At 44.6% G+C, this 19,110-nt stretch overlaps 1 protein-coding gene across 1 annotated transcript in view; it reads right to left on the reverse strand.

Moving 5' to 3' along the window:
- Positions 1–6,231: 6,231 nt before the first annotated feature.
- Positions 6,232–19,110, reverse strand: part of edc3 (enhancer of mRNA decapping 3 homolog (S. cerevisiae)) — a 132,063-nt gene continuing 119,184 nt past the window's right edge. Inside the window, exon 7 of the mRNA XM_080215996.1 lies at positions 6,232–11,965. Coding sequence (XP_080072122.1) covers positions 11,631–11,965 — 335 coding nt within the window. The 3' untranslated portion in view covers positions 6,232–11,630. The remainder of the gene's footprint in view (positions 11,966–19,110) is intronic.

The raw sequence follows: 19,110 nt of genomic DNA on the forward strand, positions 1-19,110 counted from the left end.
CTCATGTGTGCAGAATTTGGCTATCAGTTGCTACTCGGCGATTCTGCACTATTGCGTGCTGCAAAGGCTGCCTTCCACAATGCTGAACTGAAGATCAGAGGCTGAATGCCTGCGACTTCCCTCCGAGGATCATGAGTCTTTGGAACTCTCTTCCTCATGGCAGCATTGTGGCACAGTGGTTAGCACTGCTGTCTCACAGTGCCAGCGACCCATATTCACTTCCCAGCTTGGGTCACTGTCTGTGCAGCGTCTGCATGTTCTCCCAGTGTCTGCGTGGGTTTCCTCCGGGTGCTCCAGTTTCCTCCCACAGTCCGAAAGAAGTGCTGATTAGGTGGATTGGCTATGCTAAATTGCCCCTCAGTGTACCCAGACAGATGCTGGAGTGTGGCGACTAGGGGATTTTCACATTGCAGTGTTAATGTAAGCCTATTTGTGACCAATAAATAAATAAACTTTAAAAGGTAATGGAAGAAGTCTTTGAATATTTTTAAGGCAGATATTAATAAATGCTCAAAAAGGGGGTGAAAAATTATCAGGGGTAGGTGGGATTGTGGATTTGATTTGATTTATTATTGTCACATGTATTGGTATACAGTGAAAAGTATTGTTCCTTGCACCATATACAGACAAAGCATGCCATTCATTGAGAAGGAAAGGAGAGAGTGCAGAATGTAGAGTTACAATCATAGCTAGGGTGTAGAGAAAGATCAACTCATATAAGGTAGGTCCATTCAAAAGAAAGTTTGCAATCAGATCATCTGTGATCTTCTTGAAAGAGAGAGCAGGCTTGAGGAGCCAAGTGGCCTACTCCTGCTCCTAATTCATACGTATCCCGTGGTACTATGGTGAAGGGGCATCAGTCTAGTTGTTCTGGCTTTCGAATACATGAAACATGACATTATCACTGTTAGTGGGAGTTTGCTGTGTATAACTTAGTGGCCGTGTTTCCGATGATAATGACCACATCTTACAGAAATGGAAGTGTTTCCTTCTGATTTAACAATTTAGCCAACAACTAAGTAACGTGACAAAATTGAGAGCAATTTTCTAACTAGATCCCCATGACTAAAGCAGTGTAAACAAAAAACACAAAAGGACTCAGGGGTATATGGGACTGAGTCAGTTGCTAAGGCTACAGATTGGACCTTATGGCGTTACATTGCATTCCAAGTTATGCCTCTGAAATTTTCCACCTCCCTTCTAAAATACCCAAGTTTTTAAACGTACTTCTAGTTTTTTTTTATTCATTCATGGGACGTGGGCATCAGTGGCTGGGCCAACATTTATTGCCCACCCCTGAGGGCATTTAAGAGTCAACCACATGGCTCGTGGGTCTGGAGTCACATGTGGGTCAGACCAGGTAAGAACATCAGGTTTCCTTCCCTAAAGTCCAAAGATGTGTGGTTAGGCCATGATAAATTGACCCTAGTGTCAAGGTAAATATGTGGGGTTATGGGAGTGGTGCCAGGTTGGGATTGTGTTTGGTGCAGATTTGATGGGGTGAATGGCTGTAGGGAATGCACTGTAGGGATTCTATGATTTTGATTTGATTTGATTTGATTTATTGCTGTTATATTGCTGTGACTCTGGAGTCACAAGTAATCCAGACCAGGTAATGACAACAGATTTCCTTCCCTGAAGGACATTAGTGAACCAGATGAGATTTTCCGACAATTGACAATGGTTTCATGCTCATCGTACAGTGCAGGAGGCCATTTGGCCCATCGAGCCTGCATCGACAACAATCCCACTCAGGCCCTATCCCAGTAACCCCCACATGTTTGCCCCTCCTAATCTTCCTGACACTAAGGAACAATTTAACATGGCCAATCCACCTATCATTCATATCTTGGGACACAAAGGAGAATTTAGTACGGCCAATCCACTTAATCTACACATCTCTGGACATGAATGGGCAATTTAATATGACCAACCAACCTAACCCGCACACCTTTGGAGTGTGGGAGGAAACCAGTGCACCCAGAGGAAACCCACACAGACGCAGGAAGAACATGCAAACTTCACACAGACAGTGCCCCAAGGCTGGAATTGAACTGGGGTCCCTAGCGCTGTGAAGCAGCAGTGGTAACCATTTTAATGCCAGGTTTTTACTGAATTCAAATCTCGTCATGCGCCCTGGCGGGATTTGAACCCGGGTCCCCAGAGCATTACCCTGGATCTCTGCATTACCAGTCTAGCGACAATACCACCATGCCGCCACCTCCCCACTTTCAGTGGACGACCAGCATTAACGATCAATTATAACCTCCAGCCAATAGGTTACAAGTGACACAGGCACTTTGCCTATCGTGGGATTATGCGAAAACTCACAACGGAATACATTGCTGGGCCCACACCTCTGAAAACTCAGAAGGGTCATCCAGACTTGAGACGTTGGCTCTATTCTCTCACCACAGACACTGTCAGGCCTGCTGAGATTTTCCAGCATTTTGTGTTTCAGGTTCCAGCAGTGGCAGGAACTTGCTTTTATCTGAAAGGATTGTTTGACTGGCCTGTTGCCAGTCAGGTGAAACAATTCGGAATGCACTGGACTTATTCCTATTTTAGATTCAACACTGGAGAGAGATTTGCATAGGGTGATTGCCGAGTGGTAGAACATAGAACATAGCAAAACTACAGCACAAACAAGCCCTTTGGCCCACAAGTTGCACCAAACGTATCTCTACCTACTGGGCTTAACTATAACCCTCTATCTTACTAAGCCCCACGTACTCATCCAGAAGTCTCTTAAAAGACCCTATTGAATCCGCCTCCACCACCACCCGATTCCACGCACCCACCACCCTCTGAGTGAAAAACTTACCCCTGACATCTCCTCTGTACCTAATCCCCAGCGCCCTGCGTCCTGGTATTACTGTTAATCCAGAAACTCAGCTGGGGCCGAGATCTGGGGACCTGCATTCGAATCCCGCCACGGCAGCTGGCAATATTTGAATTCAATAAAAGAATATCTGGAATTAAGGACCTATTTGATTTGGGGCGGCACGATGGCACAGTGGTTAGCATTGCTGCCTCACAGCTCCAGGGACCTGGGTTTGATTCCCGGCTTGGGTCACCGTCTGTGCAGAGTCTGCATGTTCTCTCCCATGTGTCTGTGTGGGTTTCCTCCTGGTGCTCCGGTTTTCTCCCATTGTCCAAAGATGTGTGGGTTAGATGCATTGGCTATGCTAAATTGATCCTTAGTGTCCTGGGATGTGTAGATTAGAGGGATTAGTGGAGTGAATATATGGGGTTATGGGGATAGGGCCTGGGTGGGATTGTTATCAGTGCAGACTCAATGGGCTGAATTACCTCCTTCTGCGTTGTAGGACTGCTATGATTCTAATGATGACCATGAAACCATTGTCGATTGTCAGAAGAACTCATCTGGTTCTCTAATGCCCTTTAGGGAAGGAAATCTGCTGTCCTTACCCAGTCTAGCCTACATGTGACTCCAGACCAACAACAATGTGGTTGATTCTTAACTGCCCTCTGAAATGGCCTAGCAAGGGCAACCAGGGATGGGTAATAAGTGCAGGCCCAGCCAGCGATGCTCATGTCCAACGAATGAATAAAAAAAAATTAAAATAAAGACCACAGTCAGCCCTCCACCAAAAGCTGTTTTCCCTGGGTGGGATGCTCTGTCAAACAGTCAGTGCAACCTTGATGGGTCAAATGGAATCATAGAATCCCTATAGTACAGAAGGAGGACATCCAGCCCATTGAGTCTGTACCAACCACAATCCCACCTAGGCCTTATTCCTGTAAGCCCACACATTTACTCTACTAATTCCCTGACACTAGGGTCAATCTATCTAGCCCGCACATCTTTGGGCTGTGGGAGGAAACTGAAGCACCTGGAGGAAACCCACGCAGACACAGGCAGAACATGCAAAACTCCACACAGACAGTGACTGAACACCAGAATTGAACCTGGGACCCTGTTGCTGTGAGGCAGCAGCGCTAGCCACTGTGCCATCATACTGCCCCCATGGGGTATGGGTGGGGTCCCTTCTGCACAGCGGGGCTTCTATGATTCTTTAGTGTTGGAGAGCTGTGAGGAGAGTTGTGAGACTTTGATCAAGTTTACAGTGATTGACAATCGGAACAGTCCAAACTGCTGCCCTCTGCTGGTGCATTGGCAAATATACCTATCCTCTCTCACTGACATGCTCACCCCACACACACCACCATTCTAATTCTCCACCCTCTTCGAAAAATGTGACTTGATTAGATTTATCATTGTCACAGATATTAGCATAGTGAAAAGTATTGTTTCTTGTGCACAATACAGACAAAGCATACCATTCATAGAAGGAAAGGAGAGAGTGCAGAATTTAGTGTTAGAGTTAAAGCTAGGGTGTAGAGAAAGATCAACTTAATTCAAGGTAGGCCCATTCAAAAATCTGACAGCAGTAGGGAAGAAGCTGTTCTCGAATTGGTTGCTTCATGACCTCAGTCTTTCATTTTTTTTTTAGACGGAAAAAGGTGGAAAACAGTATTGCTTCTCGGCCTTTTGGCTAAGATCAAGTGTAGTATTGACATGCTACACTTGGTTGAAGTCATGAGGTTACACTGTGGCTTGGAGAAGGTGCAATGTCTGTCCCAAGCAGCTTGGATCACGGAGATCAAGCCCAAGACAGGAGGTTGAGCAGCCTGTCTTGTCAGCTTGGATCGGGAGTGTCTCACTTGCTCAGACTTTGAATTGGACTTCGATTGGATTCAATTGGATATAAACAAAAAAAAAAGGTGGAAGACAGAATTTCCGATGTGTGAGGGGTCCTTAGTTACGTTGGCTGCTTTTCCCGAGGCAGCAGGAAGTGTAGATAGAGTCAATGGATGGGAGGCTGGTTTGCATGATGGGTTGGGCTACATTCACAACCTTTTGTAGTTTCTTGCAAATTGACATTAACTGCATAGACAGAAACATGGCTGTAAAGTCTTTTTTATTAATGTCACAAGTCGGCTTACATTAACGCTGCAATGAAGTTACTGTGGAAATCCCCTAGTCGCCACATTCTGGCTGGTGCCTGTTCGGGTACACTGAGGGAGAATTTAGCATGACCAATGCATCTAACCAGCATGTCTTTCAGACTGTGGGAGGATATCAGAGTACCCAGAGGAAACCGACACAGACACAGAGAACATGCAAATTCCACAGGCAGTCACCCAGGGCTGGAACCGAACCCAGATCCCTAGAACTGTGAGGCAGCAGTGTGAGCCAGTGTGTCACCATACTTGTTGAGCAGAGTAATACAGGTCCCACTGTTCTTTGCATTATGCGCAAGGGGGCACATAGAAATCACGGACTCCGTGAAAGACACTCTCGTCTGCCTGAAACTTGTGTCTTCCGGTGCCAAGAGCTGTTAACAACTTCTCTCTTCCACCTTCTTCCATCTGGAAAAAGGTACAAAAGTCTGAGGTCACATACCAACCGACTCAAGAACAGCTTCTTCCCTGCTGCCATCAAACTTTTGAATGGACCTACTTTGCATTAAGTTGATCTTTCTCTACACTATGACTGTAACACTACATTCTGCACTCTCTCTCCTTCTCTATGAGCAGTATGCTCTGTCTGTACAACATGCAAGAAACAATACTTTTCACTGTTAATACATGTGACAATAATAAATCAAATCAAAATGAATGGTGGAGCAGGCTCAAAGGGCCGAATGGCCTACTCTTGCTTCTCTTCACTATGTTTCTATGATTTGTGTTGCTTTATGGCTACACACTTTTACACATTTTCAGAATTGTGTATTTTTAGGAAAAATAATAAACCGGCACTGAAGTTTATTCTGGCATTCTCAATATCTCTTTTTGATGCCTGGAATTACCCTCATTTGCAAGTGTCAGGTTCGGAAAAGGAGACCAGTCAACAGAGAGTTTTGTCTTTATTTAGTTCTAGCAATGAGAAGTCACGTACCTTCCAGAACACAGGACAGTATTTGGACTGAAAAATCTCGAGGCAACAGATTTACATTTCGCAAAGGTTTCGTCAACGGCAAAGCGGAAAGAACACATTCACAAAACGTCTTGGGTCACAAACGACTCAGGAGCAGTAACCTTAAGACTGCAATAAACTGGTACAGCACAGGCGTGACGCTCCAGTTCCAGGTGCCAGCTTCACCGCAAAACCTGAACTCCCGCAGCACAGAAAGAAAATGCTGCCTGAATCAAGGTGAGGGCTGGCTTCGATACTGTAAATCGACTACAAAAAGAAATGTGAGCGACGTTTCACCTGCTTTTATTTAAAAATATCCACGTTTACTCGAAAGATCACACAGTGTACCAGTCTATTTAAGTGTACAGTCAAAAAAAATCCTTCCTAATGAACAGATTTTCACCCTCACTCCCAACTACCTCATAGCCAACAGCTAGAGCAGCTGCAGCACAAAAGAAGCAAAGAAACAGCATAGGCGACCACTTGTACCTGCGCCACAGTACAATACTTAAACACTGCGGTAATAGAACGTACTCAAAGCTAGGCGAACGGTGGAGGGGCACTTGTTCTGAAAACACGTGCAATTGTCTGGGAAGGAGATGGGTTCCCTGTCACTAATACGTTTCTCTTTTTGGGGGGAGGGGATACAAGTGTGCCTGTAAACAATTCCCTTTTTTTTAAAGAAAAAGAAAATTATGCGTTAATGTCTACATAGTGTAAAGAATCAAGTTTCATAAGCTCCAGTTTATCAAGCCAGGTCTTGTAAGGAAATACTGAATGTCAGTGACCTTACTGTATGCTCAATTTTGGAGGACTAATTTTGATCATTTTGTTCAAGTTTTTTTTAAATTCACTTTATTCAGGACCACTTTAGGCCACTGCAAAGATTGCGAGCAGCCTTTCCCACTAGACTGCGTTATGCATGTATGTAAAGCTCTGTGCCAACAGAGGGCAACATAGACACCCATGCGCAGACATCATGGCTCCTTTTGAACAAGAACTTCTGCTGGAAAGGTTTTGGTTCCAAACTCTCGGGCAGCTCTGCAGTCCTTCAAGTGGCTGTTCATTCTTCCCAGGCAAGCTGGAGAACAGTTAATTCCAGCTGCCCAGCTGAAATCCAAATAGATCTTCACAACGTCCCAGTTCTTAGGCAGGCAACTTGAAATTAGTTAGGGAGAGGAAACAAACTTATTTTGTTTCCCCCCAACCATCACATCCCACTCCTCAATAAGCCAGGGATGTTCTAGGCAAGAGGAGGCAATTAATGCATACAGTTGAGCCCGAAGCATCACGTTGTTGCACTGGAGGTTTGATGCTCAGTAGTATACCCTAATCCTAACCCACAAAGCCTTCTGCTCATCCACAGATTGTCCTGCGTACTGCAGTCAGCCAGAAATCGTTTGGCAACAGCAGGTAGGCAATGCTGCCTCCAGAAGAGCAAGTGGGAAGAAGAGTTTAAAGGTTTTTGTGCGTATAAGGTTTTATTAGTGACATTAGCACTGCAATGAAGTAACTGCGAAAGCCCCCTAGTCGCCACACTCCTGTTCGGGTACACTGTCGGAAGAATTTAACACGGCCAATGCATCTAACCAGCATGTCTCTCGGACTGAGGGGGTAATCCGGAGGAAACCCACTCAGACACGGAGAAAACACGGCAGACTCTGCACAGACCCAAGCCAATAATAGAACCCAGGTCCCTGGCGCTGAGAGGCAGCAATGCTAACCACTGTGCCACGTGCCTTCCACGTGAGGCAAGGAACTGCGCCTCGGACAACCTGGGTTGTTTGTCGCCGTCTTTAACCACTGATCTGAAATGCCTGACCAAAAATAACCATTTGCTTCATTTTACAGAACTGAAATAGGACATTAATTCTTCAAAACTTCCTGGCTCCTCAAATCAGTGCTGTCATAACATAAAATGACCTGTAAGGTTGAGGAATCACAAATTTGCCAGATTTATTATTATTATTTTAAGCAAGCAAAGAATAATTCGAGCCAGAGTTCTTCCTCCCTTTACACAAGAATTGCCACCACAGGGACTTGTTAAAACCCCCAGACTAAGGAAAGAATGCACGACAGACTCCACATACAGGGCCATTATCGTTGTGAGAGAGGGGGAGAGGGAGGAAATGCAGAGCTGCGGTGTCAGACCAGAGAGCTCGCTGAAGTGCAGGACGGTATACTTTGGAAAATGGCCCATGTTTTCGATCGGCCTGGAACAAAAAAAAAATCGCCAGGATGTTTGGATTCCGCTGCTCTGCTCCTAACAATGGGCTCAGGGTATTGAGGGCTCAGTGGTGTTAGGGAACATCTCGAAATAGCGTGACCAGGTCCAGCTAACACTTTTAACACAGTTTGGCGCACTCCATCACCACTCTGCATTCGGCCATACTCGACGTCACTTCTGTAGACTGCGCGAATCCATCTGAAATTTCTTTTTTTTTAAATATTAGAAAATCACATCATTTGGCTTAAAAATGGGGCAGGATTGACACAGACAGCCACTGCCTAAAGCTCAGCACCTGCATGCAAAAGTTGCTTTCCTCAGATACTAAGTGCACCTGTCGTGTGGGAAGCGTGCATCGGGCACTGTCCAACACATTTCGCTTCAGACTTTTGACAAGAATGCTGGCGCAAAACTCCTGCACGCATCGTCTCTCGCAGTTCATCTCCAGTTTACAGGCAACCAAAACCGTTCAATTTCTTGAAAAGCACAACTCGGCAAATGTCAGCAATGTTGGTTTACCTACATTCTTGAGTCAACAAAAAATATACTCAAGCCTTTTGTCCTTTCCTTCAACTGTGCAATAACTGTATTGAACAAGACTTCCCTAACCCAATAACGAGCTTTACTGCTGTACTCAAGGAGTTCATGATGTCTCACAACAAAACTAAACTGCGACTGTCCGTAGCATTTTGACTCCAAGAATCTGTGGTGCTGAGACATGGGTGTATTGTTGATTAGCTTTGAATGGGAAACAAAAAGGGGGTTGAGTTATTGGACATTAAATAATCAGGGTCTTTCACCGAACTTAGCAGGGGTTAATGCTAATTCAGCTCCCTCCTGGTTCTAAGCATCTTACCCCCTTTCCCTCAAAGGACACAAACCATCCACGTTTACCACTCAAACAAAAAACTCTCCTCCAAAATCAAACAAGGCAAGAACAAATGAATCTTAAAATCAACTTAATTCTGCGTGATGGCTTGATTCAAGCTACTGAATGAGGTTTACTGACCCATTGTTACTCAAAGCAAAGGGGATGGGTGAGGGGGAACGAAGGCTGTGGCTGCTGTGCTAGCACTTCACTGAACAGTTAAACTGGCTTGAAGCGTCATCACATTGTACAGGCAAATATGTTCTTCCAATGCTGTCAAAAAGTAATTCTTGTCGTTTTCTACCAGAGGTTCGTCAAGTATTAAAATACAAAGATCTACAAAGCATTTCACAAGAGGCAGTTTCAAGAGACCTCAGAGGTTTGAACAGTTACAGCTTAGAAAAAGAAAATGTTTGAAAATTAAAGAATCTGCCCCAGCCTCCTGAAATATTGCCACCTGCAATACTGCCAACTTTCACCCTGTGTGAAGATTGGAAAGAAGAAGGATTAAAGGAACATCTTCTGAGAAACATTCCCCATTAGAACACAGTCAGCAGTAAAGCTAAGAACTGCTGGGTCCCCGCAAAAAAAAATTAAGCCACACTTGGCCCTGCCCCGATCAGGAAATTGCGTTTCGGGTGCCAGTGTTTTTCAAGTGTTACGAAACTGCCATTTCTCCGCGATGGCTGTCCTTCCGCCAACTCCCATGTTTTCCCAGTGACCAGGCAAGATTGTCCGAGCAAACAAAAAAGGGATGAGATTAGAAATGAAATATTGGGAGTTAAGGAACAAAGAATTAATCTACACTCAAGAATGCAAATGCAACTCTGAGGCTGAACCTCAGGCATTTTTGATGACCTGCTTCATCAGGGAATCAAAAGATAGCCAAGTTTTTTAAAAAAATTACAACAACCTCTTCTATTATTGTCACTGTTAAAGAAAGAATACCACAAAAAGCCATGTGGATTGAATACAAGGGGACGAGGTGGCCTACATTTGTACCAGTTCCTTGGACATTGCAAACACAGCTTTAGTGAAAAAAAGAACTCCCCTTCTACCTTAGTGAATCTATTTAAAACGTTCATCTATTACAGTAGAAAGTGTTCTCTACGCTAATCTAGTCATGCAAGAAGGGTGATTAGAAATACTTCAATAGATTAGGAGCACAGGAAGGTGTATTCATTCTGCTGGCTCCATCTTAGTTTATATATATATATATCTATCTCCCTAAGTAAAAGCATTTTGGAGCTTAGTTCTAGGCGAAACTACGATGGTTCAGCTTGACAATCAACACAATCCTCTTCGACAATCTAATTTTCTCAATGCAGCTGTATTTATAAGTAGACTTTTAGGCTTCAATTTCACCACACATATAAAACCCAGGTGCTGAAAGTGCCAGATTCACTGTTGGATTTAAAAAAAAATCAAAAGTCTACCGAACTAATGGTCCCATCAACTATTGTGCGAATATGTGCGATTGTTTTAAACAACCGGCTTGGCAATCAAAACGGAAGTCCTCTAACCCCCTCCAACTGGCAGGTTCATTAAATTGACACCCAACAACTTAGAGACACAAGAAAACTCAAGTGCAGTGGGCCTGTCTAAAAACAGAACGATGCTATTAAGGGCAAATCCTCACTCAGTCTTAAGACACTGCAGTCCATGCCCTTCAAAATGGTTGCATATCTGATAGGCTCAAAGCCCTATCGCTCGCGGAGACGGGGCTAACACTATCAGGGATTCTCCCGTGTTTTGTGGCTTATGACTGGGAACTATGGAAACAGCCACACCTCCATTAGATATCGCTCACCCGGTACTAAACTAGGCAAAGCTAAAGGCTGAAAGGAAGGCCTTTTTTTAAAAAAAAATCCACCCAAAACTGGGATCTCCACAGAAGCTGCTTACAAAAGCACTAGGGGGAGCTGTTAGTGCATCTCAAAGATCACAAATGCAGGCAACTGGAATCTGAAATGCTGGGAACTTACCACAAATACACACATCAGCTTCATTTAAAAAATAACACAAGGTTTGAAAATACTGTTTTAAGTCATTAGCGCTTTAGCTTGTGACTAAAGAATTCCCACCAGCGATCATTTCCACAGAATTTGAAGGAAACCGCAAACATGACAATTACTGCATTTCTTTGTGAATATCTTCCTACTTTAAAAGTGTTTGCACTTACCACAGCAGTTTCCACCCTCACACCCCCCCACAAACGTTTGAATAGTGAAAATGTCCTACATGGGTATCCGTGGGTGGTGTCCCTTTCAACCTTACCAAGAGGCCTTACAAGTGTGGCAGACCATACCCTGCACAGCCTTCACAATAAAGGCACGGTAATGTGCGTCTCAGGTCAAGGCATGACTGCAGAACTTTGGTGCGGTCATCCCTTACTGGTACATGGTACGGCACCAATCGCAACAGGATACTTGCAATACTTTCCCTGCCTCTTAAACAGTTCTCTGCAATAAGATTTAGATCCAAGTCAGTTGTACATTAAGGCTTTGAACACTTTTCCATTTTCTTCCTTCTGTTGGTTGCTGAGATGCTTTGTGGCCTGTACGGTTTTCCTCTTGTGCATTAAGTCATGATTACTCAGAGTGCAAAGGTATGACAAACTTGCAGCCGAAAGGCGAGTGATAGGAGATTCCCACTTCCTGGAAGACCTTCTTTGGTATTCCAATATCACAGAGGTACACCCGGCCGGCACTCTCCCCCAGAGGCAAAGGCAGGCCGAGGGCCAAGGACCATTTGGCATCGATGACGTGCTCCAATTCACCCACGGGCGGGTCGATGCTCAGCACCGGAGCCCGATTCTGGTTGGCCCATTCGACAGCTGCTCTGTACCATGGCTGCTCGCGGAGAAACGGGTTCTCGTGACAGTCGAGACAATTGATCACCAAGTCAACAGGAGTGTCTGGCAGGTCTGTACATTTGCAAAGAGAACAAAAAGAGAAAAGTTACTCAAGAAAGACGTGTGGAGGATAATTCCACTTAAAAAGACTATCACCTTCACGTGTCAAGTCGAACGTAAATAACATGCTCCGCTTTATGGCACTTGATACAAATCAGAAACTGGGAAATCCCAATTGATTCTCTTGGTGCCGGTGTAATAGAACAAAGAAGCAAAGGACAGTACAGCACAAGAACAGGCCCACCAAGCTTCCGCTGATCACATTTACCTAGCTAGACCAACTGCTAAGATTCCCCATTTGTTCATGTGTCCATCCAGATGGGTCTTAAGTGTCACTAAGGTATCTGCCTCAACCACCTCACTTGGCAGTGCAGTCCAGGTACCCCCCCGCCCCCCACCCTCTGTGTAAAAAACTTCCCCTGGACATCGCCACTGAACTTTCTCCCCCTTACCTTGAACTTGTGCCCCCTTGTAATTGTCATTTCTGCCCAGGAAAAAGCTGCCAACTCTTGGCCTGAACTATACCTCTCAATTTTATAAACTTCTGTCAGGCCTCCCCTCAGCCTCCGTCTTTCCAGGGAGAACAACCCCAGTTTATTCAATCTTTCCTCATAGCTAATACCCTCCATTTCAGGCAACATCCTGGGAAACCATCTCTGCACTCTCTCCAAAGCCTCCACGTCCTGGTAGTATGGTGACCAGAATTGGACCCAGTATTCCAAATGTGGCCTAACCAATGTTTTATGTAACTGTAACATAATTTGCCAACTTTTATACTCAATGCCCTGCCTAATGGAAGCAAGCATGCCATATGCTTTCTTCACCACCTTTTCCAACTGTGCTGCCACTTTTAAGGATCTGAGGACCTGCAAGCCCAGATCTCTAATGATCAGAAATAAATCTGACAGGCAGCACTTGCTGCTGCATTACAATATTGTACAGTACTGCTCCAGAACTTGAGCTCACAATCTAGACTGACATTTCAGTGCAGGACTGAATGCAGTGCTGCTTTGTCGGAGGTCTCCTCTTCCAGGTAAGACGTTAAACCGAAGACCAAACTTGCACTAAGATGCTCTTCCTCTACTCCCTAGCTATGACTGTAACCCTACAATCTGCACACTCTCCTTCTCTATGTACAGTCTTGCTTTGTCTGAGTAGCGTGCAAGAAATACTTTTCACAGTATACTAATACATGTGACAACACGAAATCAAATCAAAGGACGTATAGAAAAGATCTTGGAAAGGATGTTGGAGAGACCACATCTGGAATATTATGTCCAGTTTTAATCTCTATTTGAGGAAGGAATGTGGTGGCATTGTAGGCAGTTCAGAGGAGGTTCAGCACATTGATTCTGGGGATGAAAGGGGTTGATTATGAGGAGAGATTAAACAGTTTGGGCTTACACTCACTGGAGTTTAGAAGGGTGAGAGGGGATCTGATTGGGGTATTTAAAATTTTAAAAGGGGTTGATAAAGTAAACTCAGACTAAATGTTTCCCCTTGTGGGGCAATCTAGAACAAGAGGTCACAGGTATAAGTTGAGAGGCAGCAGATTTAACACTGAGATGAGGAGGAATTACTTCTCGCAGAGGGGGCTGAATTTGTGGAACTCGCTGCCCCATAGAGCGGTAAAGTCTGAATCATTGAATGGTTTCAGGAAGGAGATAGATATATTTCTTATATAAAAAAAGGGACAAGGGGATATGGGAACAGATGGGGAGGTGGATTTGAGACCAGGGAGAGATTAGCCATGATCTGATTGAGTGCTTGAAGGGCTGAATTTGCCTACTTCCAGCTCCTAATTCCTATGTTCCTATCCTGCAGCCACATTTTAAAAGTGGACAGCTTTCTCTCAGTATCTGGACAATATCCATGCCTCAACCAACAACTGCTCACTCACACAGACTGAGGAACTGGCAGCCTGTAAAGTGTGGACATCTCAATATGTGAGACTTGCTCTCCAGGTTACAGACAGCAGAGGTGCTTAGGTAGAGTTCAGGTGCTTAGGTAGAGTTCAGGTGCTTAGGTAGAGTTCAGGTGCTTAGGTAGAGTTCAGGTGCTTAGGTAGAGTTCAGGTGCTTAGGTAGAGTTCAGGTGCTTAGGTAGAGTTCAGGTGCTTAGGTAGAGTTCAGGTGCTTAGGTAGAGTTCAGGTGCTTAGGTAGAGTTCAGGTGCTTAGGTAGAGTTCAGGTGCTTAGGTAGAGTTCAGGTGCTTAGGTAGAGTTCAGGTGCTTAGGTAGAGTTCAGGTGCTTAGGTAGAGTTCAGGTGCTTAGGTAGAGTTCAGGTGCTTAGGTAGAGTTCAGGTGCTTAGGTAGAGTTCAGGTGCTTAGGTAGAGTTCAGGTGCTTAGGTAGAGTTCAGGTGCTTAGGTAGAGTTCAGGTGCTTAGGTAGAGTTCAGGTGCTTAGGTAGAGTTCAGGTGCTTAGGTAGAGTTCAGGTGCTTAGGTAGAGTTCAGGTGCTTAGGTAGAGTTCAGGTGCTTAGGTAGAGTTCAGGTGCTTAGGTAGAGTTCAGGTGCTTAGGTAGAGTTCAGGTGCTTAGGTAGAGTTCAGGTGCTTAGGTAGAGTTCAGGTGCTTAGGTAGAGTTCAGGTGCTTCCTCCCTGCAATAGGGATTAAAGCCAAGAATGGCTTCACTGACATCGTCAGTGCACACTTACTCCAAACCCTCTGAATTGCTTTCAGGATGTGGGTGACAGCGATTGCAATTACTGCTCATCCCTAGTTGCAAAGTCACAATGAGCCCTCTCAAACAACTGCAGTCTTGCACTGCTCCCAAAATGGTGTTGTGTAAGAAAGTGCAGAATGCCACGCATGGGAGTGGGGCAGAGAGCATTCAAAGCGATGTATACTAGGAAAATTCAACTTCAGGATCTGATTGAATCTGTTGGTCTCAACCAGGGTATCAGGGGGGACAGTGCAGTACAATTGACTTTGAATGCTCATTCCTTGCAGCCCTGTGGACTCTGCTGCAAAGCACATGCACACAGATTCAGAGGACAGTATGAGTCTAAGTATTGCATAACATAAGTTACAGTATGGAGGATCAGTGCGGTACAAGTTTACTTGTCGATGTCACAAGTAGGCTTACATTGGCATTGCAATGACATTGCTGTGAAAATCCCTTAGTTGCCACAATCTGGCGCCTGTTTGGGCACACAGCGGGAGAATTTAGCACGGCCAACGCACCTAACCAGCACATCTTTCAGGCTGTGGGTGGAAACCAGGGCACTTGGAGAGGGTCAATTGAACATGGCCAATCCACCTAACCCGCAAACTTAATCTTTGGGTTGTGGGAGGAAGGCAGAGCACTCAGAAAACCCACGCAGACATGGGGAGAAAGTGCATACTCCACACAGACAGTGACCCAAGCGGAAATCAAACCTGGTCTCTGGCATTGAGGCAGCAGTGCTAACCACTATGCCACCATTCCGCATGAAGTTCGAGATGAAGTTCGAGACAATTTCTCTTTCCATTTCTGAGAATTGTACCCATGCTTTTGTTTTGGGGGGAGGGGATAATTTTGATATAATCTATTATTGTCACATATATTGGGATACAGTAAAAAGTATTTTTGCTTGCACTCTATACAGACAAAGCATACTGTTCATAGGGTGCATAGGGGTGAAGGAAAGGAGAGAGTACAGAATATAATGTTACAGTCACAGCTGTCAATCAGAACTGGAACTCTACGTCAAGCTGCAAGCAGGTGAAAGGCAAACTGTGCCAAAGGCAAGATTAATCTGTCCCATTAACATTCACTGACTCAGGATTGCAATGCTTTGAGATTTTAGCATGAGAAAGAAATAAAAATTTAAGAACTCAGGCTTGAACAGTTTTGAGGCAACTGTTGAATGAAGCTTTTGTGTATCAGGCGCCAAAAACACATTCTCCTCACCAATGATCCAAACTGGAACATGACTTGGCCATTGCACACTTGTTGCATACTTCTGAGAGCCATTTCCTCATGACCCCAAACCGGAGGTGGAATTCTTTTAGGAATCAGGGACATGACGTTATTAATGACTCCCAAAATTTAAATCAAGATTTTAACCCCTTCAGAAACTTAAGAATTTTGAAATCATAGGATCTTCAGAATCACAGAATGCCAGCTGTGCAGGAGGAGGCCATTTGGTCCATTGAGTCTGCACCAACAACAATCCTATCCAGGTCCTACCCCTGTAACCCCACATATTTACTCTGCTAATTCCCTAGCACTAATTGGCAATTTAGCATCGAACCTCAGTTCCTAGTGCTGCGAGACAGCAGTGCTAACAACCGTGCTGCCCTAAAACTACACAAAGAAGCAAGCGAAAAATGACAAATGGAAAAAGCATTTCTTTCTCTCATGCATAATTCACATTCTGTTGTTCAGGATCAAGCGATGGGTGGACAGATCAATGGTACAGGTTAGAAAAAGGTCTAATTTCAATGAGAACAAAAGGGCTGTAGAGTGGTTAGCACTGCTACCTCACAGCGCCAGGAACCCGGGTTCGATTCCTGACTTCAGTCACTGTCTGTGTGGAGTTTGCACATTCCATGTCTATGGGGTTTCCTCCGGGTGCTCTGGTTTCCTCCCACAGTCCAAAGCTGTGCGGGTTAGGTGGACTGGCCATGCTAAACTTCCCCTCAAGTATCAGGGGTACTAGCTAGGATAAATGCATGGAGATTTTGGGGATAGAGCCTGGGTTGGATTGTGGTCGGTGCAGACTCAATGGGCGAAATGGACTCCTTCTGCAGTGTAGGGATTCTATGATAAAGGAGGGCAACAGTTTCTCTGCAGTAGGATAATGGTAAAAGAGATAAAACAGAGTTCAGACTCTTCACTGCAAACAGCCAGTATGAATGTTGGGAGAAACACTTACGATCTGCACTTACATGTGAAGAGCAGCATGAACTTGGAGGGCAGCCATGGAAGGTGGGGGGAGGAAAATAGCAATTGAATAGCAAACTGCCCTTTTCTATTAAAAATATGAACTAGGGGATTGCAGACAGAGCCAAACAGTGGCACAACTGCCTCCAATAAGTTACTCAGTATGTATAAAGTTGAGACTTTTTTTAAAGTTAATAACAAGCAATGTTGAAACCAGTTTTGGTTGTTCTGGATAAAACTACTGGAAATTTCAGTGTAATCCAATACATGCCATTATGAGTTAAAGATCGTTAGCAGCCAAAAACCTTCTAGATAAACATTACCATTGTTTAAACAACAGTGCACTGATTCACTGACCCTCAAAAGATATAAAATTCCCTTGTAGAGTTTATGAAAGAACTACAATCGAACTCACGGAATAATTGTCCTCGCTTGCTTTCTTGCAAGGTGCCAGGTATAATAAACAGGAATTGGTGAATATAATGCGCCAAGTGCAAAGGAGAAAAACAGTCCAGCCCATCTTCTCCCCCTCAGATGGGTTGGCCTGGTAAACAGCCCAGAAAGAAAGTACAACTTGAAAAGTGAAGGGAGACCGGGAGGGGGAGAGGGGGGGAGGGGGGGAGGGGGGGAGGGGGGAAGATTTGACTATACTGTCAGAACATCCATCTAGCATTGGTAGCTCCTGGCACAGATGAAGAGTGTGTGTACATGCACATATATGTGCGTGTGTGCATATGTGAGAGAGAGGGAGGGGGCTGACCAAATCTGACAAGTTGATTTGATTTATTGTCACACATATTGGGATACAGTGAAAAGACCATACAAAGCATGCTGTTCATAGAATACACAGGGGAGAAGGAAAGGAAAGGGTGCAGAATCTAGTGTTGCAGTTACAGATAGGATGTAGAGAAAGATCAGTTTGATATACGATAAGCCCTTTCAAAAGTCTGATGGCAGCAGGGAAGAAGCTGTTCTTGAGTCAGTTGGTATGTGACCTCAGACCCCTCAGTCTTTATTGAGACATCAGATTTAATCCTATGGGCAGTGCAGTAAGCTCAAAATAAAAGCACTACACTTTGTTGGGCGCTCAGATGTGTTGCATTCTGAAGGTGTGAATTAAATACATTAACTGCTATCCAACCAGGTTCTGGAGACTTCTTGTGCAACAGAGATATATGGTACATTGGCACCGAAAAACTGAGGGCAAAACTGCACTGATATTCGACTTGATCTCCCAAGCAGTGGCAAGCTATAACGGCCTGCATTTCAAGCTGGCCTTAAGATATCTATCAATGCTTTGTCCAGATGCAACCCACATTTGGCAGGGGACATAATCTTTAACAGTTCTCATAAGTAGTTCTCCACAGGTAAGGAAGGACTTAGTATATCACTAAAATCATAGAATCCCTACAGCGCAGAAACGGACTATTCAGCCCATCGAGCCTGCACTGACAACAATCTCACCCAGGTCCTATCCCCATGACCCAACACATTTACTCTGCTAATTCCCGTGACACTGAGGGAGAATCTAGCATGGCCAATCCACCTGACCCACACATCTTTGGTGTGTGGAAGGAAACCGGAGCACCCAGAGGAAACCCATGCAGACATGGGGAAAACATGCAAACTCCTCAAAGACAATGGAAGTGATGGCTTAGTGGTGTCTCGCTAGACTATTAATCCAGATACAGTAACGTTCTGGGGACCCGGGTTTGTATCCCGCCACGACAGATGGTGGAATCTGAATTCAATTTTAAAAATCTGGAATTAAGAATCTACTGATAACCATGAAACCATTGTCGATTGTTGGAAAAACCTATTTGGTTCACCGATGTCCTTCAGGGAAGTGAATCTGCCGTCCTTACCTGGTCTGGCCTGCATGTGACTCCAGAGCCACAGCAATGTGGTTGAATCTTAACTGCTCTCTGAACAAGGGCGATTAGGGTTGGGCAATAAATGCTGGCCAGCCAATGACGCCCATGTCCCACGATTAAATAAAAAAAATTCACTTGAGGCTGCACTTGAACCCAGGTCTCTGGCACTCAGAGGCAGCAGTGATAACCACCGTGCCATCCCGTAACAATATCATTTTACAATAGCTTTGTCTATTTATTTCTCAAAATAAACATCTTGTGAAAATTTCACCTGCCTGCACCATCATGTTTGCCCAAAAGCTTAGTGATGAATAGAATTGAACCGATTGAGAGACAGCACTAAGGCTGACATTCTGCATGCATTTCTTACAAATAAAGTTTGCAACAGGAAATGAATTATCTTTGCGTGCGGGG

The sequence above is a fragment of the Carcharhinus amblyrhynchos genome, chromosome 32, assembly GCF_965287045.1.
Source record: "Carcharhinus amblyrhynchos chromosome 32, sCarAmb.v2.hapA, whole genome shotgun sequence".
Taxonomy (NCBI): Eukaryota; Metazoa; Chordata; class Chondrichthyes; order Carcharhiniformes; family Carcharhinidae; genus Carcharhinus; species Carcharhinus amblyrhynchos.